The sequence below is a fragment of the Lepisosteus platostomus genome, chromosome 13 (assembly GCF_059453375.1).
Source record: "Lepisosteus platostomus isolate fLepPlt1 chromosome 13, fLepPlt1.hap1, whole genome shotgun sequence".
Classification (NCBI taxonomy): Eukaryota; Metazoa; Chordata; class Actinopteri; order Semionotiformes; family Lepisosteidae; genus Lepisosteus; species Lepisosteus platostomus.
Genome location: NC_142623.1, coordinates 17,013,081 through 17,025,259, shown reverse-complemented (window position 1 = coordinate 17,025,259; position 12,179 = coordinate 17,013,081). Strand labels below are relative to the sequence as shown.

Genomic DNA, 12,179 nt, shown 5'->3' with positions numbered 1-12,179 from the left:
TGATGTGGATTGAGTCTGTGGTGATGGTCATCTACAGTAGCTGGCAAGGCCTACCACTGCTCTTTTAGAGAGCCATAGCCAACATTTTTATCTTCAGAGGTTTGAGTGGGGAGCTGTGTCAGCCAGCGTTGGCTGCAAAGGAACAAGCTGCGGTTAATTCCGCGCCGAAAAGTAGAGAGAAAAAAAACACCCCTTCCCGGCTGCTCAGCCTTCTCCGTTTTGAGCTTTATGACTTTTTGCTCATATGGTCTTGTAAAAGCAGGGCAGATGCAGTCGCGAACTTGCCAGAATCTCCAGCTTAATCTTGAGAATGAACTCCCGGAGAGGCCGGACTGGAATGTGCCCTTCTCACGGAGCGCACTGGTCATTTGTGATTCCGATCATACAGGTTTTAGTTGCTCTTGTACTCCTGACATAGATGACAGCAAGGACTCCCTCGTAAAGCGCCGAGCTGCAGAGCAGATTCCAAAGATAACCTTTACAAAAGTTAGCCCGGGGAGCCTGTCCGCATGTCCGCAAGCGCTGGGAGCACATTCCTCCTTGCCTGCGAACGGCAGTGACGAAGACGATGGGATGGCAGCACTGTCTTCCCCTTTGCCATCCTCACATTCTACCCTGCAGAACCATGACCTCACAGCCCGGGTTCATACAAGAGGCACAGGCTGTCTTGCAAGTGCAGGTGGCACTGTGAAAATGCTGCAGTGGGGCAGGCTCCTTTAGCACCCAAGAGGAACTGCCTGCATTTACCATTCTGCATTGTATAGTGCTTTTCACTTTGGAATTGTATGGTATTGCTCAATGAAAGATTAAAAGTGCATGAAAGAAATGTGCAACGGAAATGCTGGAAAACAATTCCTGGCCATATTAGAACACTTATTAGCACATGGTAAACATTAAACAATTTATTTCTGTGGAGGATTGCTATTTTTACATTCTTTTTGTGCCTAGTGAACTGCAAAGGTACAATCTAAATGATCTTTTAAAATCTGCAACTATAAGAAAGCTGTTGGTATTTGCGTGAGCGTGTTGTGCAGTTTTGTGTTAATGTGGTATGTTCTTTAACAATGTTTTTTAAACCCATTGCCTGGTCCAGTACTGAGCCATACATTCTCTTATTGGTCAAATCTTTTAAATCACGCATTCATTTATTTACCCTTCTCTAAATTAATTTGAATCAGCTTCATTGAAAAAAAAAATATCAGTAGTGGGACATGTTCACGTTCGCCCTTTATTTCCTATAAAGTGATGTGTTTAGTTCTGCAGGGTGGGAGTGTGGTCAGTGGAGGTGGTAAAGCAGACAGACCAGGATGCCCGGATTAGCTGGTCTCAGGCCAGTAGAAGCTGCGACGTGGTCAGCACTGTCACTGTCGTGGCCCTGTCCCCTTTGCATTGAGCAAAGCACTGACGGAGCATCTCGACCCACCCGTCTCTTAACTGGCTTTGTGTTTAGTATACACTGTTCTTAAAGCCTGTTGTTAAAAACGACCTAGTCTGCTTGCCAGAACTCCGACTGGAGTGAGACCGATGTCGATAAACTGTACATTCTTAGACATGTGATTTAGTAACAGAATGTTTAATCATCGTTTTGTCAACGAGGCAGAACCCACATTCTCTTGAAAGGACTGCGTTCCGTCTGCGCGTTTTGCCTTTGAGAGTGGCACTCCATTTGCTTATGTGCCTGGCAGAAAGTCGTGCGCGATGTCCGATTTACACGTCACAGCGCGTCGAGCAAAATAAAAGCCCGCTTCTTTTACAGGAACGTTTCCTGTGCATCCTGAATATTTCTGCTGAAACCCACAAAACAAACAAAAAAAAGTTAATCATAGGATCCTCAATAATTCTAGAAGATTTACTCTGCAGTATAGCTATTTGTAAAACTTAAAAATGCGGGAATTAAGTAATTCGACAGTAACGGGTGTCATTTAGTAATCAAAAACTCTGTCTTCGTGTTGCGCTAAATCAAAGAGATTCCGGTCAGTGGTCGAAAGACCCAGTGAGTTATGACGTCACAGCCCTTCGTTGCAAAAAGCCGTTTTATTTTCAGAGTCCCGCGCGCACAATCCCCAATAATGCACTCAGACATGAACCTGTTACGAGCCGGCTACCGGATTATAAATCCTAGACTACTGCATGCTAATTTCCAACAGCTACCGTCGTCTCTGCACAGAATATAGCCTGTTTTTCATCATTCGGCAATCTGGGTTAACTGGACCTCTGCGGCAGATTTAATTTACATGCATATACATTTAATTTGCTCATCATTGTAACGATAGGCGGTATGATTCTTCGCAATCTGATTTGATGTGACGTTAGCCCTAACCGAATAAACCAGTTCACAGTACTTCCTCGTTACACGTTTTCCTCCTTGAGTGCGTTTCTTGGTGTACAACAAAAATGCTATTTGAAATATGAGTTGTTTGCAAAACCGGTTAAGATTAAGGAGTATTAAAAAAAAACATCCGTTATTTCAGAAGGTATAGCATTTTTTGTGAAGAGAAAAATGCCAATGAAATGCAAATTTTATACGACGTGCAATCAAAATCAGAATAGAAGTATTTTCCTTTTACTGCCTTGTACGTTGACAACACGGAAAGCATTACGATGTCTGGCAGTAAGACTATTTGAAGAAAAAAATCGCATGTGGTAAACTAAAGACTGAAGTACGTCTCTATTCCCGTTTTTATAAAAAAAACGCTCCTAAATTAGAAAGTTTGTGTTTAAGTACAAAGGGGGACAAAGGTAATGTTTTGGAGGCTTGTTAATTTTCACGCAACACCAAACCTCATTTTTCTTTTGCTAAATGATCTTCAGTTTGCACCCAGTAGATCTCTAACATGTACAGTCGCAACATAAAACGATTTGGCGTGTGGTTTTAATAGCGCGTTAAACGGTAAGCCGTAGTCTCTTAAGTACCTATACCTGTCAGGTGTATGCGTGCTGACGTTGCGGGGAAACTGCGCCTTAGAGGCAGCGAAGCGGTGGTTGTTGTTAAACCATTGTACTCATATTAACTTCTACTGGGATCGCAGACGTTCTTGCGGGTCAGCTGTTCCAAGTGAAGATATTTTAAGGTTTAAGGAGTCGTTATAATCTTTCTACAGACCTTAACACCGGGCATCGTCAAATTACCCATAAAATAAAACACAACGATACGATAAGGAACCTAGAAATGCTGAATACGTATTTTACTTCATATAAGCTGGAGTTTTTCATGCGTTTTAAGAGGTTTACACGATCAGGAGAAATGTGTTTATTTCAGCAGTCTATTCTTCTGTAGTTTACAGAAATACTAGTAACAATGTCCTGGGTTTTGCCAGATGCAGTTGAATTAATTAATAGCATACCCTGCGCTGAAAACGCAGACAAATGACTTTATAACACTTTATAAGACAAAAAGCTGCGTGAGGTTTTTTTTTGGTTTGAAAAAAGTTTCAAAGTAGTGTCATTTGTTATCGTGTCCGTTTGGTAGCGTTCACTGTTCAAGCTGTGTCTAAGGTTTGGAAGGGCTGTTTGGAGTCTGGAGGAGGTAGCCTGATCACACTTCTACGGCTCCTTGGTTTGCGGTCAGTCGGACCGCCTGGGTCTTTGTGTCATAATCAATAAATTGAATCATTGCCTGAAAAGGAAAACCCTCTTTTTTCTTGCATGCATGCACGTTAACTCCTACGTTTGTGGAAATAAAAAATAATAATTTAGGCATTAGGAATAGATATAATTGAAATAAAAAACAAACCCGCTAAATCTGAAGTAGAATCTACCTAAATCGATACATATGGAGTTTTATAGATTTTAGTAGCTTAGGAAAAGAATTCGGAATAAAAAATGCTCGAGTGAATATTAAAATTATTCGTAAAAAATACTCGTAAAGTTACTGTGCTGACAGTGGCTTAATTGTTTAAAAATATATATTTTTTTTCTGTCTAGAAGAAATAAAACGGGGGTATTTCCCCTGATATTGGTCACAAAGTTGGTTGCATGATTCCTGCACTTGGTGCTTTAAGTTTCTTAAAGAGTTAAGCAAGAGTTGGCTTTGTTTCCCTCATGCTTTTTAATTTGGACGCGATTAGAATCGGGAAATAAGGAGGACTCGTAAATAGATGTTTTTATTTATACAACAAAATGAAAGATAAAAAATTCTGACACGTTAAAGACCGCCATTGAAATATATTTGGGCTTTTTTAAAAAAAATTGTATTGGAGAAAATTCTAGTTTGTATCTTTAAGAAGCCTGCTTCATTTAACAAGTGCGGGGAAGAGTCGAGATTCTTGGCAGATTTGAGTGGTGCTGTTTTTTTTTCCTCTTTCAAAATAAAGACAGAGTGCCCTCTGGTATTGTTTGATTTTAAACTGAAGGTAAGTCTAAAATGCAACACAGCGCTAAATGGTGAGATTTAACACTTTATATTTCTTAATAAACTTTGGAACGGAGCAATAAAGTTTATTTCCTACAAGCAAACAGATTGCCGACAGTGCAGGGAGCGTTAGTGTTCTGTGAGACGGGCCTGTTTGTAGCCGAGCAGAGAACCAGATTACTCCGAGGGTAAAACACGGCTCTTTTTGTGTAATCACTAATACAGCAGCGAAGTATCCAGCAGTATATATTTAAAACTTTTTTTTAACGCAGTAAAGCACTTTAGACTGACACCAAAAACGTTCCTTTTTCGTCTCTGGCCTGTACCATCTTAAGGCGAAAAGCCGTGCCAAATCCGAATTAGGGTTAAATAAAATAACCGGAGTAATTAAATTCGTGTCTTAAATGTTAGAGTAAATAAAAATAGACTTAACAAAATCTAACCGTGATATTTAGACGTATTTAGATTTGGTGCATAACCGTTTTAAAAGGCTTTTGTGAAGGGTAAGTCTTTTAAGTAATCCGACCTGTTTCAGACTCGATAACTTGGAAAGAGAACGGAGGAGAAAAAAGCATTAACTCTCTTGTAAGCAGAATTAAATGTAGAAAAATACAGCGATGCTATAATGCATTTTTAAATAAAACACAGGAAGCACAGAGGAGTTGAAAAGGAGTCAAATTCCCCGGTTTGTGTAAAAAAATATTTCCATGAATGGAGTGAAAATTCTTCAGCCATTAAACTTCTACTTTTGACCACATGTATTCGATATTATACGTTCATATCTAATGTATAAAATTATAATGAAACGATGGTCATTTTCTGCTGAAAATGTAATCCATCAGATTGTCTAGAAATATCAAAGGTTATTGTCCAGAGTGGGAGGCTATCTTTAATTAAGCCACTTGTTTAGGAGTTCCTGAGTGTTCGCTCGAACCCAGAGCAGTAACGCCATGAGGCGGGAAAAAGAATATTTCACCCTCGTTAATAGGCTCTCGGTAGCAGCCTGTTACTGCGTATTTTGGTATTTATAAATACCAAAAAAATAAAATGGGGGCAAGCAAGCACAAAGAAATAGCCTTCTATTCTAAAGTCTTGGAGTCTATGAACATTTGAAACGTTGTTTTATTTTATTTTGAAAGCATCATATTTATTGATGGAATGGGTTATTGAAATTGCTCAGGATGATCCCAAATGAAAATAGGAGATGCCGTTTTTATTTTTATTTTTTAAATTACTCTACCTCCTGGCAGCAGTTAGTTTTCCTGCAGGTGTTCACAGCCAGGTCTGTTGTGTGTGTGTGTTCTTATTTTGAATAAATGGAAATATTTTTTAAAATTATTATTTTTTAAATAATCCATGCAGTCAGTAGAGTTCTCTCTCTGGGCACTCCCTGGGAATAGCATTTGTCTCGATAAACGTATGGAGTGGTGCTCCTAAGACCTTCAGTAGTGGCAGGTTGTAATTGTCTTGGCAGAATTTAAGATTTCATACTTTGTGGTCTAAAAGATAATCCAGCTACTGTTGTCTTTTTGACGAGCGATTTGGTTGTTGTAGTTGAGTTGAAAGTAGCAGTAAAAACAAAAAAGCCAAACAAACATGAGTAAATGGTGCATGTTTTGTTTATTTTTAAAACCTTAAATTTGTTTCCATACAGCTGAGAGTAGAATTAGTGACAGCATTTTAATTCTAAAGCCGTTTTGCACTGTGCACATTATTATTGACTAGTGATTTGTAATGGTAAAAAATGGCACATTTCCACTTTAGCTCTGCCTTGATTAAAATGACACTGCTCTGTAATTTAATGTTCTAAGTAAATCATATTTTAGAATGTATATTTTGGTTTAAGCAATATAATTATTACCATAATATCAGAAATTCAGTATTTTTTAGAAGGAGTGTTTTTGGAACATTTATTTGGTTTTTAAATTGACTTTGGAATATGGAAAAATTGGAGCAATGCTTTGTGTTGACCGTCAGCCTGTGGATTTTGAATCTGGACGGGCTTTAATGGATGAAAAGGAAACACATTTTTTGCAGACAGTTGGGCTGTATTTCTGCTGCGGTCTGGATCAGAATTGGGGCTGGGAGGTTAGGGTTACTAGGCTGTTTTGTATGACAAGAACAAGCTCTGCAGAACAATGAGCCTGTGGACAGTGGCCGTTGCATAACTACAGTAACACCGAAAGCAAAGGACAGCTTCTCCTCGACGTGTGGAACTGGCACTTTCACAGTCCTTGAACTGATCGTTATTATTTTTTCTTCTTTTAATTTAATTGCTGTGATAAATCTCAATTGCTGAAAACTTTACTGCTACTGTAGAGCTTTGTACTCTATATAAATGGTATTTCAACACCGTGTTTTAAGCCTTCTGATGCTTACAAGCTCAAATGTGAGTGAGAAGATTATTTTCTGAACAGTGTATACATGCACAAATAATTGTCCCGTTCTTAGAAAATTAAAAACGGATTATTAGAAAATGCTTGATCTCCACGTTTTGAGATTATTGTACCTGTGCTTATCTGTTGGGCTTAAGGACAAGGATTTAATCAAAAGCCGTTCATGTTCTGTGTACTTTTATTTAGCCACTAGCCTAAAAAGTGTCTTACCAAGCTCTCCAGGAGCTTGAATTAAATAAGACTACTAGATTTATTGATACAACAAATTTTGAGCTTGGAGACAGGAAGTTATTTTAAGCATTTAAAGGCTTTATAAAGCCCTAGATTTGTCTACAAAAAACTTTGGGGAAAAATGACCTAGAGTTTTAACTAAATGTGGACTGTTTGGCTTCTCTGTGGGTCTGTTCCTGCCTCCTATTGTTTAGTCACTATTTTGTTTTGCTCTCACTTAAACTGAGAAATTATAAAATAGCGACCATCAAAAAGATAGTATAAATCACTCTTTATTGCAATTGCATTTTTAATTGTTGAGATACCCTTTTTTATTAAGGGGGAGTGAAGAGGCTCGGTGCAGGACTTCAGTTCTGTAAACTAAGCGTTGCAGGACACATTTCTCTGTGAGGCTCCGAGGAGTAAGAAGAGCGATTTGTGTGTGTGTGTACCAAAACGCCGCAGCTAAGTGTGTAGTTTGTGGCCCTGAGTGTAAACCCAAGACCAGGCAGCCTGTTGAAATGTTTTCTTCTTTTTTGGCAGTTGTGTCATAAACAATAGCAGTAAGCGGGCGGCTGTGCGAGTCAGAGTTTTGGAGGGACGGTTTTTTAAAAGCGAAAGCAAGGAAGCTGAGCTCCCTCTGAATATTGGCCCTACACAAAGGTCACAGTTTAGACGAGGGAGAGTGGTCTGCACAGATAAGATGAAAACAAATGGAATACTGTAACTGGCGTGGAACATCTTCAGCAAAATTACACGCACTGCGTCTCGTCCTTGCTGGGTTTTTTTTACAGAGCAGCAGAACATGTTGAGTGTGAACGGCAGAGCTCTTCTTTCCAGCAAAAGTAAAAAAAAAAAATTGAAATGTGAAAAAATTAAATAAAACCATTTAGTTTTGTGCTGTAAGTATAATCAGTCTAATAAGCCTGAGTGCAGGGTGTGGAAAGGCCTCTGTAAGGTCTACTAAAATAATAAGTTCTGCTTTTTTGCAAAAAGTAAATGGAAACAGATGTGTAATTTTATTTTCTTTTTCATTATTTTTTTTTGATGTGCGTATTTAATAGGTTCCTGCTCATATGCTGTAATGTATATTAGCCACATTATGTAAGGAAGTTGTTGAAAAAAATGCTGATTTTTCGGGGGGCAGAAAATGATGGAAAATATCCAGTGTCTGTTGTATATATTTGAGAATGTCGGAATGTGCACGGAAAATGGAAAAAGATGCAAGATGTGCAGTTCAAACAAACGTGTATTATTGTAGGAATGTTTCGGAATGTAGGATTAATTCCATTCCGGTACAGGTCTACACAGCTAGTGGTACGAACGGGCTTTCCCTGAGTAAATGACTTGGTGGCCGGGGAAGCACAGCACAGTAAAGTGTAAGTAACCTGCCCTGTAAAATTCACCATTCCTCTCGGAATAATATTCCACACAGGACCAGGACGCTCGGGATTCGGATACAAAGGCAGATTTGTAAAGGAGCTGATAATGAAAATTAAACCATCCTGCTATGTTCTATATATTTATTTTAAACCTTACAGACAGTGACATTCTCTGAGACTGCAGTTTTGTTTTCCAAAAAATCAAATCCAAAAATACAGTTTCTAAATGGGTTTTATTTTTTCTTTAATATTAATCCTCTCCAGGTAAAGATTTTCAGCTTCGTCCCTTCATTCTAGTTGTGCAAAATGTACATTCTATGGTATTTGCGATAAAAAGACCGATTTGGTTTTTGCAATCTCTGGTAGTGCTTTTGGGACCCAAATCGCAATAATCTCATGCCATCCGAGCGCGAAGCCTCCATACCAGGTTTCCAGCGGGGGATTCGAGATCCCTGGTCACGGATACGTCTTGTCCCTATTTCTTTAGCGGGGAAGAGCGCGCTCCCTTGTCTGCGTTAGCACATGGCCCTGCCTGTGCAAACTGCGCCATCCCCTTTTGCCCATTTCATTTCTTTTCTTTGTTTTGCGAGTTCTGTAAACTGTAAGTGTTTTTTGTATTGTCGTATTTATTTTGGATTTGTTTTTCCGACATGTGCCTGATCTGGAGAAGAAAGAATGGCCTTAAGTAAAAGGCAAAAAATTGGGAATATTGAACACATGCAGTTTCAGAAAGAAGACATCTAGGAATCGAAAAAAAATGTTTTAATCTGCACGTTAATTTTTTTCCCCCGTTGTCTGCAAATTGCTGTTGAAATTTCCCATTTCCATGGGGATTAGGCAAATGATTTCTACAGTTTTTTTTTTCTGTGAAATGATAAAATTCTAAAACATTTGTTCTCCTTACTAAAATAAAAGATGAAAAAAAATCAACCGTGAGGTTATTTTCCCGTTCTGTGATGGCCACGCTATGTTGGCGGCTGCAAATTCAAAAACACCTTTGGCTTTTAAATTTTTTCTAGCGTCTTTTTTTTCCTGAACAAAAATACAAAGAAGCGAGGCTTGAGCTGAAATGGCGTGCATGAGCTCACGTTCTGAGCAGCAGGATGTGGATTTGTGCGCGAGGTGTTTGTGACCTGCGTGGCCTGCATGGTGAGGAAATAGGGTGTTCAGCACCTTGAGAGGGGGGTTGCCGTCAGCAGCCCAGCTGACACTGGCGCTGGCTGGAGGTGTTGGGGCAGAGTTGCGCCAGGTGACCTGGACAGTCCGTGCAGCTGCCGGGCGTGGGAGGCTCACACGAGCCCCGTTACCACTAAGGCAGCGCGGGCAGGGCGGGCGCCCGTCGCTGTTTTTATTGAGTCGGCCCACAGGGTGGTGGTGGCGGGGGGAGACAGTGGTCCTAAAGAGTGGCGCCTTACTAGACATCGGGAGGGGGCTGCTAACTCGGGGCCCTGTCAGGCACGGCCGCAGTCTCGGGGAGCGCAAGAAGACCCTCGCCAAGATCCCTGCTCGGCGTGGGAAGAACGCAGCAGGCTCACACCGAATCGGTTGCCACCAAGCCAGCCGATCACTCAACAGAGCGATCCGTTGATCGATCGATGGGCGGACTGACTGAGTGATCGATCGGTCGATCAGTGCAGGGCACAAAGCAACGTAGAGGTCTGTTCTGTCTGGGAGCCTCTCTAGTGGTAATTCACAAGGTGGGATCCGCTTAGCCACGCAGGCGGGGGGGGGGGTCTTTGCCAGCGCGGCGCTAGGCTCTGTAGCCGCCGTTTTTCCTCCTCACACTCATCCATTCGTGTTCCGGCCGGGTTTTCTGAAGCCGGAGTGGGGGTGGGACTGGTTTGGGGTCCGGTCAAGTTAGGGTGGGGGTGGGCAGGAACATATATTTAAAATAGGCAACCGTGTATTTTTTGAGCAGTTTGCCTCTTTTGTTCTTGATCTAAATAGGGGAGCAGCTGTTAGTTTCAGGGTCTAGTGGGATTTTGGGGTTGTTTTTCTCGTGGCACTCTCTGCCAACATACCATAATGCGAGTGAAAATGTGTGTGTGTGTGGGGGGGGGATGGTGAGAGGAGGGGGGGGGCAATGGGTGTGTGTGCTGGCTTGATGAGGTGGAGGGAGCAGTGGGGAGGGAGTGATGTGTATGAAAAATTCATATCCTCTGGACTTTGCTTACTTATTAGATATGAACTTGTCGATTTGGCAAATTGCATGCGGTCTGACTGAACAGCAGAGTATCTATCTCTCTCTCTTTCTCTCGGGCTCTCTCTCTCTTTCTCCACCCCCAACCGCCCCCACCTCCCTTTTCAGTGCGTGAAGCCAGCGTATTGGCTGGGCAGGAGGCGTCTCTTTGCCAAATAGGTGGGTCCTACACATGTTGGCAAAGGCACAGGCAATGGTTAGGGAAAGAACGTGGAAGGAAAGAGGGAGAGAGAGGGAGAGAGAGCGAGAGATAGAGAGAGTTGGAGAGAAAAGGGGGAAAAAGAAGAGGCAGTCGGGTTTGCCAGCGGTCTCGCACGCTTTTCCAACATTTATTCGCTTCTCTCCTTTTTGCACAATCTGAGATCTGCACCCCCCTCCTCTGTTTCTTAGGCAGGCCGCGAGATCTGAGCAAATATCACTTGCTGTTCTGCCAAGGACTTTTGCTATTTTTATTTTGGAAGCGAAAAGAAGTGCTTTTTTCTTTCTTTTCTTTCTTTTTCTGTTTTTTTTTTTTTAATTTTCGTGCACGAGCTGCACGCCTTTTTTTTTTGTGGGTAATTTCTGTTTTTTCCCGCGTTCGCCACCAGTACTGCTGCCGGTGCTACGAAACTCGCCCCCCCCACCTCACCCCAAGTCTTTCTCTCTCTTTTTTTTTTTTTGCCGTGGACGAGTCGGGCTTTTTTCCTGCCCTTTCACTCTCTCTCATTTTTTTTCCCATTTTTCTGTTCCCTGGTTTTCCCAATAAAACCAGCGGTAGTTGTTAGTGGAAAACAGAACGGGTGCGGGATTTTTTTTTTTACTACCGACGTGCCGAATTTATGATGAAAGTGCAAAATGGTAACTACCAGTCTGTCTGTATCTCGTCCTTCTGTATTTTTTGTCCTTTTTCATTTTTTTTTAAAAGCCTGCCTATTGAAGGAAGCAGAGAGCATCTAAGAGGCTAAAGTTGCTGACAAAAAGAGCAAGGAGAAAAATAGAGTAGGATTTTTTATAAAAAATTAACCCTTCTTCTGCTGCGGGTTCGTTGATGCCGAAGGAATCGTCTGGTAAAATATTTTGGCACGGCGGCAGTGTAATGCGATGTAGGCATGTATACAGATCGCAGTGTAGCCAGGTGCTGTGTTCTGCGGTAAGCAAGGGTCTGGTGTTGTATGGACTCAGAAATGTTTTGGTACGGTCGATCTTCTCATTTATTTTTAACGAAGAATGAAAAGCTTTTTTCTTTTTGCCTTCTCCATTTGTCTCATTTAATGTGAATCAGTTTCCGCGCTAAAGAGGTGGTTTTAAATTGGTTGAAAAATCCGATGATGTCTTGCCGTCAACTTTCCCAGCACTCTGTATATTTAGAATTTGGATTCGGCGTGTTGAGGGTGGACGGACATGCTAGTTTGGGTAATGAGATTTGTTTTCTGATACCGTTGTATAAAGAGGTTCTCTGGTTTTATCTCCGTGTTCATGTAATATAACATCGGCACGGATCTGCGTGTCCTTACATCTGCATAGATGCAGAAATAATTAACTACATAAATAGATCGTGATGTTCTTCTGGCTCCGGCGTAAAATCGGCGCTGATTTTGCAAGGTTTGTTTTCCGTCTCCCGGCCTTAACCCTGTTTTCGTTTTTTGTCTTTCACCCCCCCC

General features: G+C 41.3%; 1 protein-coding gene across 18 annotated transcripts in view; it reads left to right on the top strand.

The window, feature by feature from the left end:
- Positions 1–12,179, top strand: part of nfixb (nuclear factor I/Xb) — a 199,387-nt gene that overhangs the window by 75,861 nt on the left and 111,347 nt on the right. Inside the window, exon 1 of one of the 18 annotated variants that reach the window (XM_088603585.1) lies at positions 4,330–4,352. The exons of 15 other annotated variants lie outside the window; for them this stretch is intronic. Coding sequence is in view for 1 of the 3 variants with exons in the window: in XM_088603579.1 (XP_088459705.1) it covers positions 11,374–11,376 (3 nt within the window). In the remaining 2 variants the exon portion in view is untranslated. Of the gene's footprint in view, positions 1–4,329; positions 4,353–10,729; positions 11,377–11,687; positions 11,711–12,179 lie in introns of those variants that run through there. 2 more of the 18 variants (XM_088603579.1, XM_088603571.1) reach the window with 2 other exon arrangements.